General features: G+C 46.4%; 1 protein-coding gene across 1 annotated transcript; it reads right to left on the bottom strand.

Moving 5' to 3' along the window:
• Positions 1-2896: 2896 nt before the first annotated feature.
• Positions 2897-13704, bottom strand: LOC127033733 (6-pyruvoyl tetrahydrobiopterin synthase-like). The gene is made up of 6 exons (XM_050921856.1): positions 13598-13704; positions 11124-11203; positions 6733-6755; positions 5443-5499; positions 3291-3361; positions 2897-3038 (listed from the first exon to the last, which is right to left on the bottom strand). Exons 1-6 carry the CDS (start codon positions 13681-13683, stop codon positions 2897-2899), a joined length of 459 nt encoding a protein of 152 aa, XP_050777813.1. The 5' UTR covers positions 13684-13704.

Genomic DNA, 13704 nt, shown 5'->3' with positions numbered 1-13704 from the left:
ACCTCACCCATCTTATCTTTTTGTAGATCTATGCAGTGGCATAACCTGTGTCCTTTGTGGGGTGGTAACAGACATAGTCAAAGGCCACAGAACAACAAACAATAGCTGTATGGCCGTGGTTTTCAACCTTTTTGCATTTGCGAACCCCTAAAACATGTCGAATGGAGGTATGGGCCTCTTTGGAAATCTAGTGTCTGTGTATATAGTTGAATTCTGTTCAGTCAGTTTTCAGGCTGAATCTTTTGGGGACCCCTTAGACATAGCTCGCAGACCACAGGTTGAAAACGACTGCTGTATGGTAACTGTCCCCCAGCTGATGCGTCGTGTCTTACTGCTTAGTTTTCACAGTATGCACTTGATTTCTTGACTTATCCTGCATGTTCGTGATGCTGCAAAAACCACTCTTGCCGCATTAAAAACCACAACAAACCGCAGTGCCCAAATGCAGCACTGGCTCTGAGTCAGCAACACAGACAGCCTGAAGCAACAGCCCGAAGACATACCACATGCTCCTTTCCTCTACCAGGCCATGTTAACTCTGAAGCCTGAGGATAAAGATGACAACTCATTGCAGATCACCACAGCAGGAGCGTCAGGCTACAGTGCCTTCTTCATCACTGTGGGTGAACGGGGTGGGTAGGGAGAGGTGATGGGGAACTGGGTGTTTAGGCCCCATCCTATTTCAAGTCAGCTCCAACACAATCCACAAGAATCAGCTGCCTCCTCTCTATCCAATTTAATCCTGACACGTGACCTGACCGCGCATCCTGGTTCTAAAGCCAGCAGATCCTTCTTTACAATGGAGACCAGGCAGATGTCCCCATGTTCAGCTGAAACGGAGCATCCAGCCTTATGTTTACGTAGCTCTGCCCATCCCTGTGGCATTCAGCCGCCTTACGGAATTAAAAGATCAGTGAAGTGGCCTATACGGAGGCTGTGACTCCTGGGTGCTCAAAACCCCAACACCCAGCTGCCAAATCCTCCAACTTTCCCCTACCTATAGCGCACGAATGGCCTCCATCGCCATGTATCTGAGCCCATCACAACCTTCCACCTCCTCCTAGGCAGCTCTGCACTAGCAAAAAACTGGGGCACACTGAAAAGGAGCAGACAGCCTACAATTGGATTCGATATTAAAAATAAATAAATTATGTTATCTAATTTGATAAAAATCTTATTTAAAAAGTCATTTACCTGACTCTGCTGCAGAATTCACTAGCAGACTGTTACAGATCGCTGGCCCTCAGGTACCGGTGTGCTTGGTACGGTATAAATGACAGACGAAAGGCAGCAGGCCTTGATTTCCAAACTCATTAGTGAAGCGTCTCGGCACTGGTCTTACTCCCACTGCTCTCTATATCACCACTGAGTGAGTTGTTCATCACTTGGTGATGTGTAACTGGAGCATTTGCGTTGAGTTCCAGCAACAAGGAAAGGGAGGAGCCCTCTCTATACACATGGGGCCTGACACATCTCTGTGCTGATGCAGGGACACAAGGGCGGTAGTTTGCACCTCCTCATTTCAGGGATTGCTGCAGGCTAGTGCAGCCCAGGGTAGCCCTTCCTTGTGCCTCTGCTGAAACAGGCCCCATGAGGCTTTGTAAGCGTGCAAAATTGCTGGGATGCAGGTCCACCCCGACACGTGCCAGCCGTCCGTCTGGTGCATTTTAGCACATGCCTTGCTTTGGCGGCTCTTGCGGAGCATAGAAGTCCATTGTATCAGGGATAACTCTGGGACGAGGTGGGAGCTTGCTCCTGCCCTGTCACCTCTTTGACCCTAGATGAGCGCAACAATGAATTGGGCCCATGGTCTGTGACACAGCTTGGACCAGAACTCCTATATGGACCAGAGCCACCACCTAAAACACAGGCACATGACAAAGCTTGAGTTGAAGCTGAACCATCTGGCCCACAGGCTTTCCCTGGAGACTGATCTAATAAATGCAGGGGACTGGGGCATTGATTAGTGTGTCTGTACGTGTGAGAAAAGCAGCCAAAAAACAGCAGAGAAACTGGGAGAGAGGCATCAAAAGCCAAAGACAGAGCCACAGAAGCACTGGTAGCATGATCCTGAGACAAAGAGAGAGAGAACTTTTAGGCTAAGTGCTGGCTGGAAAGAGGCTTGGAATTGTGAGCAAAGAAACTGTCTTCTGCTGTTTGATTCCTGCCGTGTTCAGGGAAACTGCATTTTATGTACCTTCATTGTAAATAAACAGCACTGCACCAAAGAAATACCCAACTCTACCATCAATTTCTCCATCTAGCAGAAACAACTCGCTATACCCTGAATTTCAGCTAACTGCTCAGGTCAAATGGGTAACAGTGTTTTCCTTTCCCCTCCAGCTCTGCCTCCTCGCTTCACCATAGCGTCGCGTGCAGCAGGACTGCAGGCTGGCATTCACTAGCAAAGTTTTATCAGCAGAACAGTTATACAAACAAAAGCATTCTCTGACCTTGTGGTTTATAGCAGCCAGTTTGCATGAAACCCCTAGTTGTCTTAGATCAAAGTGTTACTGAGAACCAGACTACGGCATAGGAGAAACAAAGCAAAAAACAGTTACGCTCACCACTACCACCAGTCCCTTATCTTATGGAGAAAACAGAGACCCCAGCCACAGGAAGGAGCAAGCCTGCAGCACAAAAAGGAGGAGAAGTCATTTCTCAGTCTCCACTTGATTAAAAGCAAATAAGAGGTTGTAAATTCTGAGAACTCCAAATTAAATAGAAAACCTCATTAGCTTGCCACAATAATTGTCTTTAATTACCTAAAAATGACCTTATTAAAAAAAAAAACTCTACAAAATCAGTCTACATGTCATTGATACACCATGGTATACTCCATTGATATACTGGTTTGAATAATTCCTCAGAAGATTATGATCAGCAGAGTTGAATTTCATTTCTCAAGAGTCATCTCTTCCCCCTTGTACACAACGATGTTCTGGTCCGTTTCATACACTTTGACTTTATAAAGAGTTCCCGCAGGCAGGCGCTTCTGGAGGTTTTCCCAGATGTACACTGCCACATTCTCAGTCGTACTGCAGGGGAAACAGGGCTGACATTAGACATGAAGCAGCCAAGGCACACTGATCTCTCCTACATGCGACAACACACACATATAATGGTGGATGATAGAGAAGGAGGATGGGGAGGTAATTGATCAACTTAAATTAAATGACACCTGGAGAATTAATGACATTTGAACTGGTGCCAGAGAAGATACTTGGCACCTGTTATGATCCATAAAACAACACAGGCTGGACCCTCGTACCAGTTCTAGTTCTACCCACCTGACAACATCAGCAAAGTAAGCCACGTCTTTATCCAGGTTCTTGTGGTCAAGTGGCTCCAGGATGGCTTCCTGAGGGCAGAGAAGAAGGACATGAACAACAAAACATGTAGGACCAAAACAATGACAAAATATGTGGAAATGGCAGAGGTGCTTAATGACTTGTTTTGGTTTTCACCAAGAAATGCATCCTAGAATACTCAAGGAGTTGACTGAGGAGATATCTGAGCCACTAGCAATTATCTCTGAAAAGTCATGGAAGATGGGAGAGATTCCAGAAGACTGGAAAAGGGCAAATATAGTGCCAATCTATAAAAAGGGTAATAAAAACAACCCGGGGAATTACAGACCAGTCAGCTTAACTTCTGTACTAGGAAAGATAATGGAGCAAATAATTAAGCAATCAATTTGCAAATGTCAAGAAGATAATGAGGTGATAGGGAACAGTCATAATAGATTTGTCAAGAACAAATCACGTCAGACCAACCTAACAGCTTTCTTTGACAGGGTAACAAGCCTTGTGGATAGTGGGGAAGCAGTAGACATGGTATATCTTGACTTCAGTAAAGCTTTTGATATTGTCTCGCATGACCTTCTCATAAACAAACTAGGGAAATGCAATCTAGATGGAGCTACTATAAGGTGGATGCATAACTGGCTGAAAAACTGTTCCCACAAAGTAATCATCAGTGGTTCACAGTCATACTGAAAGGGCATAACAAGTGGGGTCCCGCAGGGATCAGTTCTGGGGTCCAGTTCTGTTCAGTATCTTCATCAATGATTTAGATAATGGCATAGAGAGTACACTGATAAAGTTTGCAGACAATACCAAGCTGGGACAGGTTGAAAGTGCTTTGGACGATAGGATTAAAATTCCAAATAATCTGGACAAACTGGAGAAATGGTCTGAAGTAAATAGGATGAAATTCAAGAAGGACAAATGAAAAATATACCACACTTAGGAAGGAACAATCAGTTGCACACATACAAAATGGGAAATGACTGCCTAGGAAGGAGTACTGTGGAAAGGGATTGGGGGTCATAGTGGACCACAAGCTAAATATGAGTCAACAGTGTAACATTGTTGCAAAAAAAAGCAAACATTCTGGGATGTATTAGCAGGAGTGTTGTAAGCAAGACATGAAAAGTAATTCTTCTGCTGTACTCCGTGCTGATTAGGCCTCACCTAGAGTATTCTGTCCAATTCTGGGCGCCACATTTCAGGAAAGATGTGGACAAATTGGAGAAACCCCAGAGGAGAGCACAAAAATCATGAAAAGTCTAGAAAACATGAGCTATGGGGAAGATTGAAAAAATCAGGTGTGTTTAGTCTGGAAAAGAGAAGGGGACATGATAACAGTTTTCAAGTACATAAAAAGTTGTTACAAGGAGGGAGAAAAATTGTTCTTCTTAACTGCTGAGGATAGGACAAGAAGCAATGGGCTTAGATTCCAACCAGGGAGGTTTAGGTTGGACATTAGGAAAAGCTTCCTAACTGTCAGGGTGGTTAAGCACTGGAATAAATTGCCTAAAGAGGTTGTGGAATCTCCATCATTGGGGATTTTTAAGAGCAGTGTGGACAAACACCTGTTAGGGATGATCTAGATAATATGTAGTCCTGCCATGAGTGCAGGGGACTGGACTCGATGACCTCTTGAGGTCCCTTCCAGTTCTGTGATTCTCTGACACTGGTAGCTACATCAATAGGGCATGTCAAGGGGGCACAATGAATAGCAGGTTCTAACTATCCTGCTTGGACTTGGGAAGGGCCCTTGTGTGTCTGTCGAGCAATTCCAGACACACACACTGGGAAGTGAAATGTCACTGGGGCCGATGCTGGCCTTTTCTGGAGAGGTCCTAGGTACCCAGAGTTGGTAGGAAGGTACCAGGGCAGCACTATTGGAGAGAGACAGCAACACATTGTGCAGCTGGTGAGAGGAAGTCAAAGACCTTGCACATCACAGGCCAGTGTGGGGGCTAGCAGGGGACTTTAAACTGCAACAGGGCACTGCGCTGATGCATTTTTAGCTCATAAACCACTCCCTAATTCTCCACTCCTAACAATATCTACTCCCCATTTCCCCACGCCCTCACTAGCCCATTACGCTATCACTAATTTCCATGTGAGAGCTCCATGAGCACAGTGTTACTACCTGCATATATTCTTTCAGGTCCGTCAGGTTTATAACCATTCCTGATGTAGGATCAATCTACAGGGCAAAGAGCGAAAGGAGATTAGAAGCACATCTACTAACCCTCACTACCCCGTTGTGTTACCAATCCCACCAAAAGCTTTAGATGGCACAAACCCAGACCAGCTGGGAATCCTGACCCATAAGAAAATCTCTCTCTCCGCTGTCAGACGCTGTCTGAGACTCCGCCCTACTTCAGTAACACCATGAAGAACACACCCTGCTGGCTATATATGGAGTATCAACAACTCTCAAGAGATCAGTGAAGTTCATAATGTCGACACCAGGAAGAAAGCTCCCCAGCACACATAGTTACTAAGCAGTGCTTGGGCAGAGCCCATCAGCCACACAGAGAAGCAGCTCACTAGGCAGGAACAAGGATTTAATCGGTTGTTTTACCAACCTGAGACACAACTGCTAGCTAGTAAGGGTCAGGCACAAACCATGAGCACCAGTGGGGCCTAACCACAATGCACAGGTAATCTGGCTTTCTCCTGAATTAACTGCTGTTCTGTAGGCTGATGGCCATTGTTCCCCAGTCTGGGACTGTCTAGCAGGAACCTCTGGCTACCAGAAGCTTGGACTGGATGACTGGGGAAGGACCACTTGAAATTGCCCTGTTCCTTTCATTGCCTCTGAAGCATCTGGCACTGGCCACTGTCAGAGGACAAGACACTGGGTGAGATGGGGTGAGATGGATCATTCGTCCGACCCAGTATGTCATTGTCATGTTAACTCCCACAATCAGCAACCACAGAATTAAGAGCAATTGTTCTGTGGCCCAGATCTCTCTGGAACAAGTTGGCTGAGAGCTAAGTGCAGGACTGTGGCCTCCCACCATTTTGCAGGGTACAGAGTTCAGCCTGCTTTCACTCAGGATGGATTTGAGAGCGGAAGTTAAGGCTGAGATCCTGCAATGAGCTCTGTGTGGGTGGACCCCTGAAGCCACATGAAGCTCATTGCAAGACTGGGGCTGAAATGTGGCCTCCAGCATGTCTTTGGGAAAGACAGCGTGAGAAGAAGAGCTGCCTTCGCTGGACCCATCTCTCGCACACAAATGATTACAGAAAATCTTTCTCTTTATAATTGATGGAACAGAGGGTTTTCAAGCAATGCAGGATTTTTAGCAATTCTACAAAGGCAAACACCTAGAGGGTTGGGTTTTTTAAAAGATCTGCAGAATTTGCAGATGGAAACCACACTCTGATACCTCCAAGAAGGAAAAAGGAAGGAAATAATGATTGCACTTACCTCTCCACGCACAGTCACTACAACTAGAGGGAGAAAAACACCAAGTCATAAATGTGATCCAATGTACACGAGAACAACTCACATTAGCAGCAGATCAGAGAGCCCACACAGCATGAATCAGCCCCAGGACGTGGGTTAATAGCATCATAGGTGTTACTCTTTAAAACAATATCCATTGTATAAAGAACGGTAACTGACCCTACAGTAATGGCGGTTCTCCAAGATGGACACAAGATTGGATTCTTTAGGTCAGCAGTGTCCACTGGGACTATGCCTGCACCCCTGCACCGGAGGGTATAAAGGCTGGGACAGGCTCAACCGTCCCACAGCGGGGTCCTACCAGAATGGGCATCTGATCCGGAAGCCTCTACTAAGGAATGGAATCTTGTAAATGTGAGGAATGTAGCTGCTCAACAAATGTCAGATACAGGGACGCTCGTCAAACAAGCAGCAGAGGCTGCCTGAGTTCTAGTGGAATAAGCTCTGATGTGGCTAGGTGCATCTAACCTGGCTAACCCATATCATGTCCTTATACAGGTGGATACCCATTTAGATCTCTCTAGTGGCACCTTAGAGACTAACAAATTTATTAGTCTCTAAGGTGCCACAAGTACTCCTGTTCTTTTTGTGGATACAGACTAACACAGCTGCTACTCTGAAACTTTAGATATCTCTGTGAGGATCTAGGTTGCCCCTTAAATCTGTCCATGGATAGTCAGGCAAGTTCCTGACTGATTCTGTTCTAAGTACAAAGACAGTGCCCCTACTGTATCAGGTGTATGAAGTCTAACTTCCTCCAGGGTTGAGTGAGGCTTGGGGAAGAAAACAGACAGATGAATGGACTGAGTGTTACTCTGAGGCAACCTTGGGCAGAAACTTAAGAGTGACACTGTCCTATGAATAACTATATAAGAAGGGCCTGAATTTCCCCAACCCTTCAAGCTGCTGCCATGGCAATCTGAAAGGCAGAGGTGATATAGGGAACAGGGAACTTTACCAGAGGACCCATCAACTCTGCTAATACTCTACAGTGATATCCCAAGAGGGAGACAGCTCTTGGGGAGAAAACATGCATAAGGCCTGTGATAGATATGGCAATTTCCTGCAGTATCCTAAAAAAACTGTGTTGAATTAAGGTTAAGTATCTTTGGAGTCCATTGTATTAAATGCAAATGTTCTGTATGATTGTGGGCTGGGCTCGTACATAACTTTCCGGGGGGTATCTGATGTGAACCCATGGAAATGTATGAACTTCAAAGGACTATATTGAGCACTGTGCCTGACAAGAAGAGACTTTTGGGACAGGGTTAAATGGTTTTCCTGGGAATCTGAATGCAAATTTCCCACCTCTGGTTATGCAAATCCCCAGCCTTTTGAAGCTACACCCTGAAGCGAGGACCATTGTCTGCCGATTATCTCTTCCCAGAGTCTCAAGGTCAAAGGCCCAGGCTGTATAAAAGAAAGACAGAGCTACTGAGGGATCTGAGCTTGTTCTGAGCTAAGGCTCATAGGAACTTGTAACCACAGAAAAACCCCACTGTGGGGTTTGAAGGACTGATTCCTAACAGAGCCCCTGTGGGAGCCAGGGTGATCTCTGATTAGCTTTTTAGCATGCATGCAGGTTCTTTTGTTGTTTTTAATCTGTTTTTAATGTAATGCTTTTGCTTTAAGATTAAATGTGCTTGCTTGCAAGGGGCTGTGTGGTGACTTGTCACTGCTGGCAATTATAGTTGTTCATAATCCCTGGAGCGGAAGGAAAGCACAAACTGGCCTGTTAAGGCAGTCTGGCTTGCTGGCAGAGAACTGTGCAGCCTTGGGAAAAAACCCAGACAAGAGGAAGAGAGATACGAGTCCCTGTCTAAGAGATCTGATGGCTGAGGAGCTGGGAGTCTGCAGTGGGTGCCCCTGATGGACCCCAGAGGGGGAAGACAGGTACAGTTGCTCTGAGCTGAGACAGGGCCCTTCAGGAATTTTGCCTCTACAGCATAGGAAATTCAATACAGCCCTGGATAGGAGGGTGAGGAGCAGATATTGCTTCAAGATGGACCCTTATGGAGCTGATGGAAAGTGCAGATTGTTTCAGGGCTAGCAAATAATCCAGTATTGTAGAGACTGCAAACATCGAGGGAGACAGATGCCCAAATAGAAAAGTTCCTCCATTTAGCTTCAGGGCATTAAACTAATAACAAAGGAGGAGGTGAAAAGAGGGAAGAAATGAGTACTCATTTAGCACAAATCTGAGATGTTGAGAAAAAACCAAAGGACCTGAAGAGAAGAAACTCTTTACTTGCCTATACCCAATGCTAGAAGCTTGGGTAACAAATGAGGAAATGGAATTGCTCATTTATGGGCATTCGTTTGATCTGGTTGGTATTACTGAAACCTGGGGGTTTGAAAAGGAGCACACCTTCTCCAAGGGAAGGGCCGCTCTGTCCGGTGTGCCCCATCTCTATAGAGAACAGTTCAGTACCAGGGACACCTCTCTAACCCAGGATACCAATGACCTGAAGCTGGTGGCTTGGATGTCATCACCAGAAGAGGTCACTCTGGTACTGGGCCCACCGATAAGTCATTCAGCACCACGTTATGATTTAGGTGCCAGGACAGTTAGTGCCAAGGAGTGGGTACCCTAATCTGTACCAAGAAGGTAATTTGTATCAGGGTGTATGACCACAGAGGCACTCAATGCTGAGGGGCTCCAGGTACCAGGTACGGTGTTGGTGCTGAAGGATCAGAACTGAGGGCACCGGAGGTGCTGATTTAGAGGATACTGCATGAACTGACTAGGAAGTCAGTGCCAGGGCACATGAACGGGCCTTCTTAGGCTTTTGGCCCTTGGATGAATGACTAGTCATGTGGCCGATGACCCTTTGATCTCAATTTGCTAGGTGTCAGGGACAGCGAACTGTGCCTAGGCTCATCTTTAGAGCACCGCTCCTTTGTGCCCATCAGATGTCAATGCAGATGAAGTGATGGACAAGTGGGGCCTCTGAGTGGATGCGGCCTGGGTGCTCAGAGTGGGATCATAGGTCTAACAGAGAGAGACTGATATGATGGCTGAGCCCTAATTGCAGCTCTCCTCTTGGTGTCCATGGAGGCTTGCATCAATCTCTTAAGAACATAAGAATGGCCCTACCAGGTCAGACCAAAGGTCCATCTAGCCCAGTATCCTGTCTTCTGACAGTGGCCAGTGCCAGGTGCCCCAGAGGCAATGAACATAATAGGTAATCATCAAGTGATCCATCTCCTGTCCCTCATTCCCAGCTTCTGGCAAACAGAGGCTAGGGACACCATCCCTGCCCATCCTGGCTAATAGCCTTTGATGGACCTATCCTCCATGAATGTATCTTCTCGGGGACCCCCTTCGCAACATCCTCTGGCAAGGAGTTCCACAGATTGACTGTGCGTTGTGTGAAGAAATACTTCCTTTTATTTGTTTTAAACCTGCTAACTATTCATTTCATTTGGTGACCTTCTCTTAGAAGGAACAGCTTCAGATGCACCTACCTTGCTCTCTGAGTGCACTCAGAGAAAGAACAACAGACAGAACTCCCCCGACCCAGGACATGCCCTCCTTGCAGAGAGAGCAGACACCAGGATTGCCCATCACTAATGGCATTAATGCTGGTCTGCTGTAATGCCAGTTCTCTGTGGGGTAGTTGGGCGGTGGGGGTCTAAGCTAACAGAAACATTATATATTTGCCCATTGGGCACATAAAAGAAAAAATTACACTAATCACACTAACTTGACTATCTAATTATTATATGCAAGGCTAAGGAAAATCACACAGGACACAGAGTAAGCAGACGCTGCGGGGTACTGCCTGACTCTCAAGGGCACTCAGAAGAAACTGAGGAACACCTGGGTCGCTCTGTCCTTTATGCCCTCAGATGGGAGGTGTCAGGGCACCTAGGAGCAGGCATGGCCCTGACAGATACACTGACCAAAAGGATCCAGTCTTGCATGCATGGGGCCCATGCACACTAAGAATGGAATCCATGTGGACAATCTCTTGAAGAAGGTTTGTTCGTTTTCGATAACATTTGTTTGCCAAGTGGAAACCACCATTAAGATTTACTATCATCTTGAGTATAAGCAGATTTGGTTCATTCAGTAACATTTTAAAATAAGATTTACTCTTTATGTAATTGCCTAAAAGGCAGATTTGCAGTTTGCACTGTCTCCTGTTGATGATCACTCTTATTTCTCTTTGCACCATCGGTCATCAAAAAAACAAACGCTCCAGATTCTGCTCTCAGTTACATAAGTGTTCGCAGTAACATGGCTAAGGGTCGATCCCATCCAAATGTCTCTCTCATACAACCATGTGAACTAATTCTCTCCGGGTCTGGATGAATAAGTATAGCACTCAGGCCAGTCAGCCCCTCACCTTTATAGTTGTGTCCATGTCCGTTTGGATTGTTGCATTTCCCAAAGAGTTTCAGGTTTTCTTCATCACTCAGTGACTTACTGTAAAAGAAATTAACTACTGCAGTTGAGGGCCAATTACAAACATTTAGGTTTTCATTTCAACTGGGACTGGTTTTTAGCTCCCCCTGATCTCCTTAGTAGGCACAGCAAAGAAACATCTCATTCACAGACTGTCTACTCAGATTCTGTACCCACTGCCTGAGTTAGTCCAGGCCCTGTGCATGAAAGATTTGTCCTCCACTCACTTTTTAGTTTGTGGTCTCATTATTCATTGGATCAAGACATTACCCATAGCCTATCCTTGTCTATAACAAGCCCTGAAAAGCAGGTGGCGAATCCTTAAACATTTTATGTAATTTGTTTTTTAAAAGTTAATACATTACTGTGTGTACTAGTGATCCAACATAATGTACTCTAGTCACTTTCTCCTTTTTAAACAGATGGATTAGACTGGGGAAGTACGATTACATTTTTTTTTACTCTATTATAATGAACATTCATCCAGGTATTGTGTTTCTCTACAGATTCTGTAAAGCATTACTGGCTAAAGAAATGGCATTGGAGAGTTGAAGGAGCCCAGTTACGAGATTTGGGGTCTATTAGTCTGGATGCTGCTGATCGTTTCATTGTAGTATCCTGACTTCTCAGTACAGGACTGTGTACTGTTGCCAAGTATTCACTCCTACTGTGAAAAGTGTATCAATCAGAGTTTGAAACACCACAAGAGTTCCAGCTGTTCACAAAAGGGACCGGATGTCTGGTAGAACCACCTAGTTTCTGAACACAAACATTGCAGGCTGTAGTATCCAGGATCATGGAGATATTTAAGAGATCAGTGGGACCATCGCTAAGTTTACTGTCATCCCTTCTGACTTTCACATTGTACCAACAACTCTCCCAAAGGATGTGAAGTCTAGGGATGAATAGGTGGTGATCAGTGTAGGCCAGGCAGAAGGGCACATCTGAAATATGTGATTCACATTTTACGTGAAAACAGAAGACACCACTTACCATCAAGTCCCCTTTGCTTCAGGAAAAGCAGGAGATGAAGCATCTTAGATAATTGCTGGGGAAATAAGTGATTTGACCTTAAGTGTGTAAAGTACAATCTATCAAAGTCCATAGCTGTCCACTGAACAAAGAAGTCAGATTTTTGGTCTCACAGACAGAGCTTGAAAACTGCCTTTGGTGCTGCTGTTCTCATCCACCAGCCATGAAAAACCTCATGCTACTCAGGGTGAAATAGACAAGATTCTGGTCAGAATCAGGTTTGCCTGCAGCATAATCTTGAAACTAACCGGAGTCTTGTCCCAATTTCATTCTGCTGTTGTTTAAAAATGCTCCTGTTTAGTAGGGCACGCTGGGGAAAGGAAGGGGAGTCACTCCTTTTTCTCTCCCCCTACTCTCCACTCCCAGAGCCTCCATCCGCAGGAGAATTTTCTGAGCTCTGACCAACTTCACTGCTGCCATTCCCAAGGTATTGAATGGTACTGAATCTGAACTGACTTGCATCAACTTCACTTTTGCTGGTGGAGGGGTGGTTTGGTGAGCACAAGCGCACACAAAACATTAGCCAGGCAAGTGGTACAGGGGGAGGAGAGAACCAAAAAATGAGGTGAGAGAGCTGCACTCAAGACAGCAAGGGGGAAGGAGAGGCAGGAGAAAGCCCCCAAAAGGGAGCAGAAGAAATGTGCAGGATGATGAGGGAGTGAGGGAAACAGATGGATTACAGTATTTTCCTTCCCTTCGCCTATCCTTTGTCATCTCTAATAACAATGACCAGACTGTAAGCTCTTTGGGGCAAGGACTGGACTGTTTTACTAAGTGGTATGTACCGTGCCTAGCACAACAGAGCCACAATCTTTGAGGCCTCTAGGTGCTACTGTAATAAAAATAACAAGAAACAGCCCCAAACACATGGGCTGTTGAAAAGGGAGCGACCCCACCTTCCCAGCAGCTGGGAGAGCAAGGCATAGCCAGCTGCAGGCTGAGGTTCATTTTCTCTGTCTCCCCCTTGTACAGTGTGAGCTCTTAGATACGGGGACCATCTGGATTCTGGATCCAGTATATCGCTGGACACGTTGCCAGACCGGAGAGCAAATGGCTCTCCTGTCCACATGGGATAGGAACTAAGGAGCCCCAGGTAAGAACCAGGGATAGCTCCCCCAGGATGAATAACCCCTCCCTTCCCAACACACTGGGGATTTCTAACCTGGGAATTGACCTGAGTCCATGGGGAGGGGCAGGGTCTCCTCTTGGCAGGTCGCTATGAGCTGTCATTGCTGGGAGATTCGCAGTGACTGAACCACCCCAACCAAGTGCGATGGGGCACCCTGGGATCCCCCCTGACCCAGTGCGATGGGGAGCACCCTGGGGTCCCCCCTGACCCAGTGCGATGGGGGTGGGGCCGGGCCCCCGATCCAGGCCCCTCACCTGTGCAGCCGGTGGCAGGCGCTGAAGCTGAGGCAGCGGGAGACCCGCGCGGTGCGGGCCGGGGTCCCGGCGGGGGGAGGCGGCATCGCAGCAGCGGGGCCGGGAAC

This window comes from Gopherus flavomarginatus, chromosome 13 (assembly GCF_025201925.1).
Source record: "Gopherus flavomarginatus isolate rGopFla2 chromosome 13, rGopFla2.mat.asm, whole genome shotgun sequence".
Taxonomy (NCBI): domain Eukaryota; kingdom Metazoa; phylum Chordata; order Testudines; family Testudinidae; genus Gopherus; species Gopherus flavomarginatus.
Note: the sequence above shows the minus strand (reverse complement) of the source record. Positions and strands in the feature narration are given on the sequence as shown.

Coding starts and splice junctions, on each gene's coding strand:
- LOC127033733 (XM_050921856.1), bottom strand. CDS start 13,683: ATGCCGCCTCCCCCCGCCGGGACCCCGGCCCGCACCGCGCGGGTCTCC. Junction 6,756..11,123: donor ACATGGACACAACTATAAAG/GTGAGGGGCTGA, acceptor TTCTCCCTCTAG/TTGTAGTGACTGTGCGTGGA. Junction 3,039..3,290: donor TACTTTGCTGATGTTGTCAG/GTGGGTAGAACT, acceptor TTTCCCCTGCAG/TACGACTGAGAATGTGGCAG.